At 39.2% G+C, this 15,693-nt stretch overlaps 1 protein-coding gene across 3 annotated transcripts in view; it reads left to right on the top strand.

Moving 5' to 3' along the window:
• Nucleotides 1-265: 265 nt before the first annotated feature.
• Nucleotides 266-15,693, top strand: part of LOC146323922 (guanine nucleotide-binding protein G(q) subunit alpha-like) — a 40,083-nt gene continuing 24,655 nt past the window's right edge. Inside the window, exon 1 of one of the 3 annotated variants that reach the window (XM_084723089.1) lies at nt 266-1,522. In XM_084723089.1, the coding sequence (XP_084579215.1) occupies nt 1,387-1,522 (136 nt within the window). In that variant the 5' untranslated portion in view covers nt 266-1,386. The remainder of the gene's footprint in view (nt 1,523-15,693) is intronic. The other 2 variants (XM_084723088.1, XM_084723087.1) reach the window with 2 other exon arrangements.

Raw genomic sequence — 15,693 nt, 5'->3', positions numbered from 1 at the left:
TTGTGAAAGTGTAAAGATGCAGAGAAACAAACAGCTGTAACAGTCAGGATGAGCACACACCGTGTTGATGCGCTGCTCTTTGACAGGAGATGGGCGTTGCCCGTCCAGCCAAATGTCAGTTGCTTTCGCTGACACGCCTCCGAGAGGAAGACTTCCTCTCAAGCAAACTTGGGAACTTAGCCATCCAGAAAAATCCCGCCCCAAACGCCCACAAGCTCTGTTTTCATTTGCTCTGCTTCGTGTCAATCTATTATATCCCAAGCGACGTCAGCAGCACCACCACACCGGGGCTGAGGAGTGGGTGACGAAGAGCAATCACCACCACCAGGAAAAAAAAAAAATATCAGGAGCGATAAAATGCACGGACTACAAGGGTCCATTTGACTGTCAGCTTGACGTTTTCGCATTTTGAGGGTTTGGACCAAGCGAGACGTTTTGGAGAACAATATCTGAACAAAATGAAAGTCCTCTGTCAGGCCGAGCTGTCTGGTTTTTAGCCTGTAACGGCTGCAATTCCAGGGATGGCTAGCTGAGCTAACCTAGCTAGCTAACAATTAGCCTGCCCATTTAGCTACAGTGGTCACTGGGTCCCTCGGTCTGCAAGAGGATAACGGCTCTGATTAACATTGTAAAGCGATAGTTTAGCTTCAGTTCAGGTTATTAGAAGGTTTATCGTCCGTCGAGTGGGTGAGGCAGTGGGCTCGGTATTGTGTTTGTTCAGTAGATGGACAGTTTGACGGGCGTTCATTGTCACTGCGCGGGCGTACAGTGTTGGTTTCGGGGCGGCTAGGCTTGTACTCGGCCGGGCGACCAGCAGAGGGATTGGACAAATGTGGCAGCGGCATCCAGCAGTGTCCCACTGTCTCTGGGACTGAAGTTGGTAGTTTAAAACAGAAATTCAAAAAATTGTATTAGGCTTTCGGGCAAACGCGGGAAAGGGTTTGAAAGTGTTGAAAATCCATCAACTTGTCACATTAGCTTGGTTCTAACCGTTAGCAGCAGTTAGCTCACAAGCTAGTCAGCGCTAGTTAACGTTACCCAAACTAACTGCAGCTCTGTTGGAAAGTGCATCAAGTAAAATGGTTATTTGCACCGTTGGTGGTCATCTAAGATGTTTGCGGACATGTTGCATTGTATTTTTTCTGTGATCAGCAGTCAGTCCCTGTAGGCTGAGGATTTACAGAAGACGTTGACTAAGCTGTCAAATATTTGACACTTGACAGCAGTTTTATCATCAACAGAGGAGGCCAGAATCTGCCCATCAAGCTTCATTACCATCGCCTGGATATAACTTGTTGAAAACGGACTGTTGCTCATTTACTTGATACTTCGTGTGAGGTGTAGCCCGGCGTCCCTTGTCAGACGGGCTTTTCAGCTCATGCGGTGATGACTTTAGACTCCATGATGGCTTGTTGCCTGAGTGAGGAGGCGAAGGAGTCCAAACGAATCAACGCTGAGATCGAGAAACAACTCCGGCGAGACAAGAGAGATGCAAGAAGGGAGCTGAAGCTGCTTCTGCTGGGTGAGTCAAGACTGTATCTAAAAGGTTTCACAGACTGTCTCGCAATTGCATTGCACGGCATGGCTGGACACTTGTAATTCATCTCCACCTCTGACACACACACAAACCAGAAAGTGCCTGGGCTGATTGATTCGACTGCATTGTAAAAGTTTGGCATGCAAAACACTGCGCCCACAATTGCTCAAGCCACATTAACTTGGTCACCACAAGATTTGTCTGTGATGTGATATGCAAATCAAAATTCAGATGGTATTTCTAACGGGAGCTGGTAGAGAGAGAGAGAGCTAACAGCAGCCATTGACCCAGGAATTTAAATGTCCAGGTTGTCAGATTTACTGGGGGTTAATTGGCAGAAATATAATATATATAATAATTATATTTTCATTAATGTATGAAAATAAGAATTATTGTTAATCTACAACTGGGACATTTGTATCTACAGAGGACATGGTTCCTCTTTAGAGCTTAACTGATATATCAATTGATATTATTGGCCCGATATTGGTCTATCACAGCTATATTGGTATAGACATATACATTTGTATGTTGTACCCATATGAAAAGTTTTTTTGTGTAGAACATAATGTAGGTTGTTTTTGTCAGTTTTATAGGCAGCATCTTATGTATATTCGATAGTTTTCTTTATTCATATTTAATAAGTGCATTTATTTGTCTCTATTTATGTTTTGTTTTTTTATTTAGAGTTATTAAAAATTCCAGTTAAAGCTTACTGTTACAGTGACATGGTATGATTTTGGATCATCGAATTAATTATGAAATTGTAAAATATCCTGCCTCAATTATAATGTTATGTATATATTCTATTTTCTCTACATTATGTTTTGTACAAAGAATATTCATCTTCAACTGAATCTATCATGTTGCACCACCATGTTTCTACAGTAGCCCAGAATGGACAAACCAAACTCAGGCTCAAGATACGGCCTTTCACTTATTTTCATAGCTACCATTGTTTCTCCTCCAGGCTTGGAAGCAGAGAGTGACATGAGGTGTTTGCTATCTGCAAGTTTACTTCTAGATTCCACTAATTCCCACACACCGGTCCTTCATACATATTATTTAGTCTTTGACTATAATTTAGTGTATCAAGGACACTGTGAAGGAGATTAACTTTACTGTAACTTTACTTATAATGATAAATAAATACAATAAATAACGAAATAGATAAACTTCACTGAGGACAGTACAACCAGTCTACACAAGGAAACTGTGTGTGTGTGTGTGTGTGTGTGTGTGTGTGTGTGTGTGTGTGTATACACATAGCAGGAATTTGTATTTGTATTGTGTGCTGTAAATCAACACTTCTGCTAAGGTAATAGAAATCTACCATGTTATTCTCAGAATTATTTGTTAGTAGTCATTTACAACAATAGGACTTATGCTAAATTACGTAGGCTATCAAGCATGTGTTTGAAATTAAGCAGAGCTTTTCACAAACAGCTGTCAACAGTTCCCTCATATTAATACCCTTCCTGTAGTCGTCTTCCACATTACTGTAGTTTTATCAGCCTGTAAAACATGGGTTAAATAATGAAAAAGAGTTGGTTTTAATTAAGTCTCTTACAAGGGAGACAGCATTCTCTTGGTGTCTGGTCTAGAAAGGCCTTCACTGAGCTAGCCCACTGTGGGAAATGACTGTTCTCCAGAGAACAGGCCGCACCATCCACAGACTAATTTTCATGTTTAAAGAAGAGTAACGGAGCCATTGTGCATTTTGACATAATGTTATCAGTAATATCACTGGAACAACCAAGGATTCAGTATCATTCTCTAATGACACTTCACCAACTCCTTGGTTTGTTGTTACATGTGACTGAATTCACACTTTCTGGTTTTGAATGTTGCTTTATAGTTGCAACAACTTCCAACACTGAAAGGAATAGTAGCATGTAAGAAACAATCAAACGAGAATCAAGCAATTTGTGTATGTCATATCACTGTCAGACCATCGGGGGTGGGGTTGCAACGACCTCCAACACTGAAAGGAATAGTACCATAAAGAAACAATCAAACAAGAGTCAAACAATTTGTGTATGTTGTATCACATCAGGGGGGTTGGGGGGGGTGCACTTGTTGAAAAATAAACATTGTATCAGCTTTATTAGCATAACTACAATACTCTTTATCCACAAAAACATTTAAATGAATGTCAGTGCAACAACTTGTCTGGACTGGTGGAGTGATGGCACAGGACAAGATATCCTCAACTGGCCTTTAATACCGTTTACACTGAGGCACTTCATGTGTATTTTGTAGCTATGGAGGGATTTTGAGCAATCTAGCCAGATGTTGAGAAGTTGTAAACCCATCTGTCAATTTTCAGTTTAAGTCAATAGGTTTTATTGGCCTGAAGGTCTCATGAATAATATCGCCAAAGTGTTAAGGACTCAATAAAAAGCATAATACAATTCAATCCAATGATATTGGAGAAAAAAAAGAAAAATGTTCCTCTCCAAGACACATACATAATCCTTACTTCTTTCAACTTGAGCTACATCAGTAAGCTGTACGTGGAAGCTGAAATAAATAGAAACTCTCTCTCACTAAAGTGTCAGGAAGGAAGCACTTTCAGCATGTTTGAAACCTGCGGTCATACATGATAGATTTAAAACAATATTGGATTGGCCAGTAATCTTAGCTGTGATAGGCTAATACTGGACCGATAATATTGGCTGGTCAATATCTGTCTGACTGTCTCACTGTTAATCTGATTATTGGTCAGGGCTGTATCATCTGTGTGGGTGAGAGAGAGCATTGATTGTGGGTGAGGAGGTGGCATGAGTTACAGTTATAGTTTATGATTAGTTGCTAAATATTTAGGAAAGCTGTTATTGTTATTAAAAGTGAGAATGTGAGCTGCATATTGTTTAAAATGTCCTTACATTTTTTGTAATATGTATTATGTATTTACAAATTACATTACAAATTTCCCCTTAGAGACAATAAAGTTGAATGCTGAAATTGTTTGAGTGCACAGGATTTTAGTCATTACCAAGCAGCGTCTGGTGCCCTACCACCAAATTCTTGACTGGAGTTGGACCAACCAGGATGTGCATGTGGCATGGGAAAACCAAGTTGCCAGATGCTGTCAGATTTGTGACCTTGTGAGCTTGGACACATATATGTGATTGAGTGAAAACAAAAGTGTATTAAACTGCATTTTTAATGTGTAATTTTAGGGTGTTTTGTTTGTTAAGCTACTGTTAGGGCTGATATGATCAATGATATTTGAGAAATTATCTTATTATAAGATCAGATACCACTAATCATATTTGGCTGCTGAAGAAGTCAGAGTTCTTTATGAATGTTGATACACACCAGTAACAATGACACCGAGACCTCACCTATTGTATAATAACCTAGATATATCTACATTAAGATATAATAAAATATAAAACTACTGTAGACTTAATTTCTTTGAGTGCGACTTAATGCTTCATGATACCAAAGAGCACGTCTCTACATACAATATGGCCTTGCTTGTGAGTTCATGGTTGGCAACACAAAAGGCATCTGTTGGTTCAGTTGGTCAACATATTGCCAAACATTGATTAGAAATATAAAAGTGTTGTTGGCGGAGAAACGTATTGTTATTGTCCTGCTCTTCCTGCTCACAGATGAGATGCTGGGATGGTGGTGACTCATTTAAAGAGATTGATTTGGAAGGCATCCCTTTTCAGTCTTCGCAGCCCAAATTTTGATGAAAACTTTTAAGTACAAATTGCAGGAGCCATTTTTGTTCCAGCTTGTGGTGGGAGTCTGCTGTCACATTATTTAAGCTTGTGTGAAAAGGATCTAAGCACTAGTATCTAGCTACAATGTGATTTATAGTGCACTCTGGTTGTCTCACTTCATTTGGAACCTATTATTGGATGTCTTTGATCCCTTTATAGACCTCCACATATAGTGTAGCTTTTTATTATGTTCTTGGCTGCATATATATTGTGCCTTGAATCTTTTATATATAGTGGCTTGTGACTTCTTAAATTCTCTGTTGGATTTCATATTTCTGTCACTGACTGGGGAAAAACCAAAAACAAACAAACTTAAGAAAAACAAAGTTTTGATGATTTGTTTACTAATGTTGTTGGTACAACAGTTTCAGTAGGAAATACTCACCATTGGTATTATTTTGACTCATATGTATTGACTAAGGTGTTATAAATTACATACAAAGCTCAAAACCTTTTATTTAAATGGCTGAAGTTTTGCTTGATGCACTGTCAAATACTAATCTGCAACCTATAAGGAGCATTGGTGGTTTTGTCTGATGTCTAAGCGGAGGCAATTATTCCAGCTGTTTATCAGCAACAGGCTCGCTTTCCTCAGTGGTGTGGTTAGCCAGTACAGGCTGAGGAAGAGCCAGGGTCAGAGGAGTGCTCTGCCGCCTGCTCTGTAGCTAATGAAAGTCACAAGTAATTAAATGTGTACAGCCGGAGCCCAGGGAGCTGCAGTAACAACTCCAGTTTGCGAGCTTTCTTCAGTAAAGGAGACCTGTTTTTTTTTTTTTTTTTTCCTGTTTTTTTTAAATGTGGAAATGACTGTTTGTTTGTTAGTGCAACCGTGTCAAACTGCTGATGTTGATTTTCACATTGGTAGCTTCCTTACTGAGATTAGCAGATACATTCTTAAAGGGATAGTTCAACCAAAAATAAAAAATTCAGTCATTATCTGCTTAAACTCATCCCGATTGAAGGTCGGGTGTAGTTTTTTATAGTCCACAAAACACAGGAAAACAGCATTGCAGAATCTCCCAAACAATTTAAGTGAAAAACAGTAGTTCTTTCCATTTGAAAAACTGATCACAATTCACTTAAATTGTCTGGATGATTCTGCAACACTGTTTTTTTTTTTTGTCTCCAGCAATGCTTTGCGAATGAAAAAACTTTGTCCAAAAGTGAAAATAAAGTCATTATCTATTCACCCTCATGCTGATTGCACTACCCCTTTAAGTATACAGGGGATGTGATGATAAATGCGGTTCCTGTGCAGTGGTAAGGGTCAGACCGTTATCAGTAACAGGCCTGCTAATTTATCTTGAAGTTGATCAGTTTCTATGGAAAAAGTAAGTTGTTCTTTTCTTTTTTAGGCTTTCTTAATGCATCATATCCATCAAGGTATTACTTAAGCCTTCCTGAGTCATCAGGTACATAGAAAAGGGGTTTTCATGTGTTCTGCATCAAAGAACGTAATGGCATGTAAAAAATATTACATACATTATTTTTTAAGGGTAGTGTTCATGCCTGAGTCAGCAGCAATACAATGTCTAGTATAGGGAACCACTCCTGGAAAAAATTTATGCTCAGACCTAAAATAGTTTGAACTTTGATCTAATTTCGTCATACACCTTTTCAAACACAGTTACCTGATTATTTTCTTTTCTTCTTGTGTTGTCGCTGCCTGTCAGGGTATTAAGCACAGTGCATGTCATCTGAAAGCTCCATATGAGGAATAGCAATGAAAGATTGCCCCTAGCAGCAGCTATGAGCCAAATTCAAATCCATGACATCAGAGTGACATTCTGCACCTGAATGAGTTAAGGCCCCAGGCTGCACAAGATATTTACCTGAACTCATAATTGAAATGGGAGTCTGGATACTGTGTACACACACACACACACACACACACACACACACACACACACACACACACACACACACACATATATAATATATATATAATATATATTGTGTGTGTATACACACACACACACACACACTCTCTGAGCACACACTTCATCTGTCAATGTGCACACCGCTCAAACAGGTTGGTAGTATCTGGGTTAATGAGTGTTTGTTTTTTGGCAACACCCAAGGATGTCTCATGCGTAGAGCCTACCTACGCCTATGGTTTCTCTTAGCAAGTCTTACAGTAAGCCAAGCAGATAAGCCCTGTGTTAGCCATATTTATTTGGATCCCAGTTAGCTGCTGCCAAGGTAATGACAGGCATGACGGGGCTTTGTAGAAATAACAAAATCGCAGACAGTGCAGATGAACAACCTACACACAAAGAGGAAAAAATGACCTAAAAGAGACTTGTGAGAGTGTGTGTGCAGTTGCGTTGTGGGTCATCACAGGGCTGCCCTGTGGTATCCCAGACATCCTCATAGGCACAATAGCACTGCTGAAGGCAGAGTTGGCAGATGCCTTCCTGTATCCTTACTCCCACAACTGTATGTCTAACAGCACTGACTGACTCCTAGCCAAGGTTGATAATGCTAATCATCACCCACGTGAGCTTATTTCCCAGAAATCTCAAATTGCTAGACTCCTGCGGCCTGACCTGACACTCTGGTGTGACTGAGCCAACTAACTACCAGTTAGTTTAGCCAAATGCATTTTCATTTATATTGTATTACATATTTTCTATCCACCATGAAAATCACATGCACTTTCAGTTTTGTTCTACTTGGCAGTCAGTTGTGTCTAAACAGATCAAACCCATGTAACTAGTTATCCCGGCTGTATGTCACAGCTATCAGTGGGAGACTGAATACATTTTCATTACACTGCTCAATAAACTGCAGTAAGGACATCTAGTTATTTCTTATCACTTGTGTAGCACATTTTCCTAGCAACAGTAAGTGTTGGTGGTCCAGCACTGTATATGTTATGGTAGGCATAAAGTGAGTATAGCTGACAATTAGGGATGTAAGGGTGCCTTAAATTTTGTAGTCGATACCAATATCAGTGACTTTCCACAATTCTTGAAACTGTATTTGGTACCACAAAAACAATAATAAAAAAAATCTCTTATGAGCTTCTAGGACAAAAGGGCTGAGGGGGGTATTTCCTAAGGCTGAGGCAAGTCACTGTCAGGGGAGCATGTTTCCCATTTCTAGAAGGTGATGGAGTGCAAACTTGACTCTGCTGCTTAACTTTGAATATAAGTTGAACTCAGGGGGTAAGCAGTAGTTTAATTTATTGACATGGGGACTGACTTCAAGCGATAGTTCACCCAAAAATGAAAATTCACTCAATATCTACTCACCCCTGTGCTAATGTGAGGATGGGTGAAGATCTCCAGTTCACAAAACACTCCCAGAGTTTCAGCAAAAAACAGTGTTGCAGCCAAATCCAGTACAACTGAAGTAAATGGTGACCAGTTTTAAAATGTAAAAAAAAAAAAAAAAAAAAAAAAGAAAAAACACACAAAATGTCTCCATACCGCGTGTGTGGTGTAATCCAAGTGTCTGTTAGTTGCGACGTTAAAATTTGACCTAAAAAGATTCCATTTTTAGCCTAAATGTCAACTGTAGCCTCTCAGACCGGAGCCACATGCACACACCTGAAGCAGGTACACAAGCTCTTGCCCAAACGGTGCGACACGAATTATATGAGATCTCGTGATACCTTCACATTTGGGTTTACATGCTACCTGGAAATGATTGACACAACAGAGAGAGATCTGTTATGTTTACAGTTGACTTCACAAACTTTCAACAAAGAAGAAAATGTCAGAGGACATCAACATAGAATAGGATTAGGGATGCGCACGATTAGTCGACTATACAATTAAATATCTGCACCCATGCTAGTCGGCACCAGAAATACTAGTTGTTTAAAATATTTATCAGTATTTAATTCATATAAGATGCCAGTTATCTGTTGCCTCTAAGATTTTATGCAGCCGAATGCCACTAGTCGGGGTTGTGGCACTGTCAGACGGCAGCCCCTCTCGCCCAGCGCATATGCCCCGATCGCCCTGGCAACCCTGGATAGATCAGCAAAGTCGGACAGAGTAATGTAGACTGTGACAGAATAAGCTGATATATATTCAGTTGACTAGAGAAACGAGCCCACATTAAGCACATACACAGACATAAACCTGCAAGTGAAACTGCTGCTGCTGCTGCTGCTACTAGCATTGCTAACATTAGCCACACTGTGTGTCAGGCTGGCAGCTAATGTTAGCTCTGGGTCCTTTACCCGCAGACACTGTGACCCTCTTCAGTCTGAAAAGGTGAAGCGTTGTTGTCATGTTTTGTACATTAATGTGTAAGGCTTGTATTGCAGAGTGCAAAGTAGGGTGCATTTCAGCTGCATTTAAAGTACGATTTAGCAATTGTAGACTGTGATTAACAGCTTCAAATGGCTCTTAATACACAGTATTTTTTTCAGACAGTGTTTAACATTATAAGTTAATAAATTCTGCTAAATTTGAACTGCTTTCTGAGTGTTTTCTTAGTGTTAGACTAATCGACTAGTCTAAATTAAACTTTGCGTTTAATTGACAGGGAAATTAGTCGCCAGGAACATCCCTAAATAGGACCATCATTTCTTTGCTCAGCTGTATTTGTTTGCGCCGGAATATACTGATGAGGAACTCAGAAAAAATGGACAAGGCAGCCACAGCTCAAACAGACCCACAAACAGACCCACATGCAGACACAGACCACAGAACAAAAACCTGGTGGTGTAGTTGTACAAAATCCTTTCCAGATTGAGAAAGGCCCAACTTGCGTACCTGCTTCAGGCATGTGCACGCAGCTCTGGTCTGAGAGGCTACAGTTGACATTTAGGCTAAAAACATGGTGTAAATGGCGTTTTTTGGGGTGTTTGTGTTCTTTTTTTTTTACATAACATTATGTTTTGATGACAGAAAATACAGACTGAATGGTAAGGTAATAATTTAGACTAAGAAATGTTAATTAGTGGAAGAAGCTGGTGTCAGCGACAGATTTTTGGGCTTTTTGCCTTTATTTTAGATAGGACAGCTGAAGATACGACAGGAAAGGGGGAGAGAGTGAGGGGATGACATGCAGCAAATGTGCCACAGGCGGGAATCAAACCAGCAGCTGCTGTAGAGGACTGATAGCCTCAACACATTGTATGCACGCCTTACCAACTGAGCTACAGGGGCACCCTGTCATTTACAATTTCTTCAAGCTAACTGTGACATCCTTAATCTGCTTGCTTGGGGCAAACATATTAAACATATTTTCTAAATTGCTGGTTAATTTTCTATTAATTTGATTAATTAACTAACTGTTGTAGCTCTGCAATTAATATATATTTAAAATAATTTGTTGCAACCTTAAATTAGTCTGGCAATTTCTTTTGCCAGTAAGTAGTGATAGCATCTTTGTGGTGTAATCCAAGTGTCCGTAAGCCGCAATATTACAATTTGACCCAAAAAGACGCCATTTACACATTGTTTTTAGCCTAAATGTCAACTGTAGCTTCTCAGACCAGATCCGCGTGCACACACCTGAAGCGGGTACACAGGCTCTCGCCCAAGTGGCGCAACATGAGTTATACAAGTTATATACGAGTTATACTTGGATTACACCACACAAGCAGTATGAAGAGATTTTGTGTTCTTTTTTTACATTTTAAAACTGGTCACAGTTCACTTCAATTGTACTGGATTTGGCTGCAATGCCATTTTCCGCTGAAGCCCCGGGAGTGTTTTGTGAACTGGAGATCTTCATCCATCCTCACATCACAGGGGTGATTAGATATCGCTTTAATAGTTTTTGACTAAACAAACTCCCTAGTTATTCAGCCTTTTTTTTTTTTTTTTCATTTTTGTATGGTTCATTTGATCGGTACACCTAGCTGAAATAAATGTGGTTTAATTATAGGCCTAACAGTCTTGCTATAACTTCTACCTTTATGAGGGTTATAATGTTCAGTTTTATTAAGTTGTTTTTGAGTGTTCTGTTTATTTTGGTGCTGTATTGTGTGTTGCTGCTGCACTGCATTTAATTTTAATGAGATTTTTTTCAATTGTCCATCCCATTTATATCAATGGATGTACCATGTTTTGAAAAGTACTGCAGATAAACATACAAAGAAAGTCCTTTGACCTAAAGTATACAGACATGGCAGAGTTTTATGCATTTACTTCATGGAATTTAAAATCTTCTTGCACAAATTCTTATGCCCTTTTTGCATCAGTTGTAATAATAGTCCAACGTTATAGTTTTTTTTGTTTTTTTTCCTTAGAGGCATGCGTATGTAGTCTTGTGCCTCTGTGCCTGGTAGGTAGATGAAAAATTGAGTTTCACAGTGTGGTATGAAAGTGAGACAGGTAGGTGTTCGTAGTTCTGCTCTGTTTGTCTGGCGGCTCTGTTGGTTGAGCAAACTGATGTTGACACGCCCAGAGTTTCGGCAGAATGTGGCAGTCAGGCTTGTGGGAGACTGCCCAGTACGTCTCATGTCACTGCTTTCAGTTTGACTTGCATACAATGACCTGACTTGAATAGTATATGGATGATATGTGTATAAGTCATTGCTTTACCAGTTCTGTGTGTGTGCGTGTCTCTGTTTGCATCTAAAAATCAAACAGGTCTGGATACCTAAAAAGACAAAAAGCCCTTTTGTATTTTTACACAGCAGCACATCAGCAGTGGGCAAGTTCCCAACTAAGTTTGTGGACTAGGAAGAAGGAAATGAAGTTGAAGACGGATCAGAATTAGTTGAGGGATTGTAAACTGCAAAGCCTTTGTCCAGGGGGAAATGCTGCTGTTCCAGTAAACCAGCATTTTGATTAAATGGGAACCAAAATTATTAAATTGACAGTGAAGTGCTTTAGAAGGAAATTATGCTAGGACTTTTGTCAAAATTGGAATAGAGATCCTGTCCTTTCTGTCTCTTTGTCATTCTGTTAGCAGATATCTAAATGGGATCTTACAGACCACTTCATGCAGACACATTTCAAATATCCATATGCAGCACAGGAGAGACTCAGGTCAGACCATCTTTGAAGTGAGTAGATGAAGATGTAGCCGTAAATGCCATGACACAGACTGTTAGTTGGAGGAATGGCCTGGCCTCACAGGCTGTGCCTGGTGCCCACTGCCCACTAGTCCATCTGTTGCATTTTGAACTAGGAGATGGATGATTTTAATTTTGAAGGTCCAGTGTGTAAGATTCACAAAGATTTATTGGGAGAATATGGGGGAAAAGGAATATAATATTCACAAGTATGTTTTCATTAAAGTAGAATTACCTGAAAATACAAGTTGTCATGTTTGTTTGTGTGCAGTGCCATGTTTCTGTAGTAGCTCAGAACGGATAAATCAAACACAGGATCTAGATAAGCCTTTCATGTTTTGCATGAGTTTCGTGGCAAACTTAGATTCTAGATGCTTGAAGGGGGAGAGTCAGACAAGGTTTTTTATCATCTTCAAGCCCACCGCTTGATGCCACTACATCCCACACTCTGGTCCTTTAAGGGCAATTGGTTTTTTGTTTTTTTAGTTTTAAAGGAGATCATATGGTGTCAGATATTCTGTATGCACCAGACAGAGGCGGGGTATTTTACAGTTGTAAATGTTTAATTTTTCACTAGACTTATACCAGTATTTGCCTCCTCGGGTGTGTTATTTTTCACCTGCAACTCACATGCTGCAAATTATTACAAACTAACAATCCATTTCTCAGCTGGAAGAACAGACAGCTAAAATGAGAAGCAAAACAGTACAAGAAAACTACAATAAATGCCTGGTTGTGACAGTATTTATAATCACACTGATAGCACTATTATATTGAATTTCATTAGTGTACTGGAAGTCATGCACATATAGGACAAAATTACCTTACAATAACTTAAAGTGTAATGCAGTATAGGAACCCAAGCAATACAATAAAATCGCATTATGCATTTTATATCTGAAAATAGAGATACAGACTACCTATTGTCATAGTGTTGAAATATCATCCTTTTCAAAAATTACCCTAAACATTAAATTCATTAATAGATTTTAGAGTTGAAGTAGAGCTGGTTTGGTTTCAAGGCAGTTGTACTTGAAAGATGTATATTGCAAGGATTTTTCTTTTCATATAGCCAGCCATTTAATACAATGATTGTCATTTATGCCAATTTGATGTCTATCTATGAATCTGTCAGTTATGGGTGATAATATCTGCAAGTACTTCTCTACCACAAATTATGTTATAAAATACAGTGTGTTGTTACTCTCCATGGTCTTTCTTTCCCCATTCCTCTCAGATGAAGCTTCATGTTTTCCACCTATTACTAATTTCCCTTTCTTTTATATGTCCCATGTGGTCTTATCTCTGTCATCTTTCAGTTATACATCTAAACAGTGGGAGGAGGATTTGGGGGCGGGGGGGGGAGTGGCTCCATCTCATGACAGAACTGAAACATGGGAAATGAGTATGAAACAATTTTTATTTCTCTCATACATACACCCTCTTCTCAAGCAAGACGGAGTTACTGTATCCATAGCAGCTGTGCATTGTAGCATCTGCTAATATTGCAATCCAAATATTATAGTGACACTGTCAGTGCATGCACAGACAGTAAAGTTTGACTTACCCTTTCAATGATATAGTTTAAAGAACTAAGTAGCATGGGGATCTAAAAGTTCCTTCAGTATATTTGTGTTTCTACCACATCTCAAGAACCGCAGAGGTTAGGCAAATCAGACAGTGGATTAGCAATGGCTTTGTTTCAAAAGAATTAATATTGTGTTTTGTGACTGATGTGCAAGGTTGAAACTAGAGATGCACTGATACCACTTTTTTTCAGACCGAGCACAAGTACTTGTACTTGTACAAGTACGTCATGCGTGCAGCAGACAAACTGACCGTGATATCAACACAGCGCTGATAACAGGTACACACTCAGACACGTTTGCTTGAAGCTGGTGTCAGCGACAGATTCCAAGAACAGGATAAAGAGAAGACAGACAGTCTACAACGAGAGAGCAGCTGACAATGTCGCAGAACAGCCGTAAACTCTCTAGCTCTTCAGGCTAATATTAGCCAGCAGCAAACTGCTGTTCACAGAGAGACAGTTAAAATCTCACCTCCTATTCTGGCTGAAGAATAAACAACCTGTGTTGATGTGTCTCCTCAAACATTTTCTCATCCAGACTCGTTTAACTTCTGCATCTGTTTTTCTCATGGCAGAGTTTTACTGCAGCAAACTGTTGCACCGCGTCAGTCTCCAGTTTGTTTAGATCACGTTAAATCACATCCCGCGAAAACCCGTTAATCCGATTCATAAACTTATAAAAACTATAATAAGGCCTAGTTGTAACCTGGAGGACTTTGGAGAAAATTTAAATAGTATTTAATGAATATTTAATAGTCAGTGTCTTATTATGAACATCCAATTTAAAATTTTCAAGAAAAGTTGCAAAAATGTTTGTGAATGCAGTCAATTATAGTTCTTAGACTGAAAATTGGGCAAAATTGGAATTGGTAGGTCAGACCCTTCAAAAAATCGGAAATCGGAATTGGCTAAGAAAATTGAAATCGGTGCATGTATGTGATATATTTCAGTATAATAATTTCACAACATTATTATGGACTTAAGTTTACTATTATTAAATGTGGTATATATGATAATTATTTCATTATCATTTACAGCATTTTAACTAGAATTTTAATCACACATTTACATGTGTAGTGTTTAAGTTTCTTCTTCATGTCCCTCTCGTCTAAGAGGTAATTAGTTCCTACCTGCCATTGTTTAGGGGGGACAGGTATGAATGTGATGCCACACGTAACAGTTTTGATCACCTGCTAGGAACCCAAAAGAGTGAAGTTGCGTGTATTGTGCTGTCAGGCCGTTTTGGTGAAGAATAAGTACACAAATAGAGGTTGTAGCAGCTTATTATGAAGAAGAGGGTTAAAGACTGGTAGCAGTGGTGTTTTTTCTTCGTCTTCGGATTAATTTGTTGAGGCATTCAACTAGTTCACACCCGCCAGAACTTATTGGACAGCGGCTGGCTGCAGTCTCCAGGTGCACTTTGTGCATTTATTTAAGTTTTACATGGACTTACATGGAATTTTACGGACAGTTTCCAAAGTCACTGTGGTCATTAGTGGATGATGTTGAGGACACTCAGTCCCTTGCTGATGATGACGCCGTGTCCAAAAAAAGAGGGTAAGCAAACGCCTTGAACATCGTAGCAGTTCTTTAGATGTTTACTTGTATTGAGCGGCTACTTTTAGTGACGTGGTATCGTGTGTGGGGTATTGGAGTAGTTCTATGAGTACGAGTACGTGAGGATAGTATCAGACAGATACCCGATGCTGGTATCTGTATCAGTACATCCCTAGTTGAAACACCTGCTCACTATTAAGCAAGGTTTTGCTGATTCTTTTTTCACAGTGTTTTTCTGTTTTAATAACTTACCTAATTGCATTGAATTAAACATCTAGTGAAT

This window comes from Lutjanus erythropterus, chromosome 7 (genome assembly GCF_056507025.1).
Source record: "Lutjanus erythropterus isolate fLutEry1 chromosome 7, fLutEry1.hap2, whole genome shotgun sequence".
In the NCBI taxonomy this organism is placed as follows: Eukaryota; Metazoa; Chordata; class Actinopteri; order Lutjaniformes; family Lutjanidae; genus Lutjanus; species Lutjanus erythropterus.
Note: the sequence above shows the minus strand (reverse complement) of the source record. Positions and strands in the feature narration are given on the sequence as shown.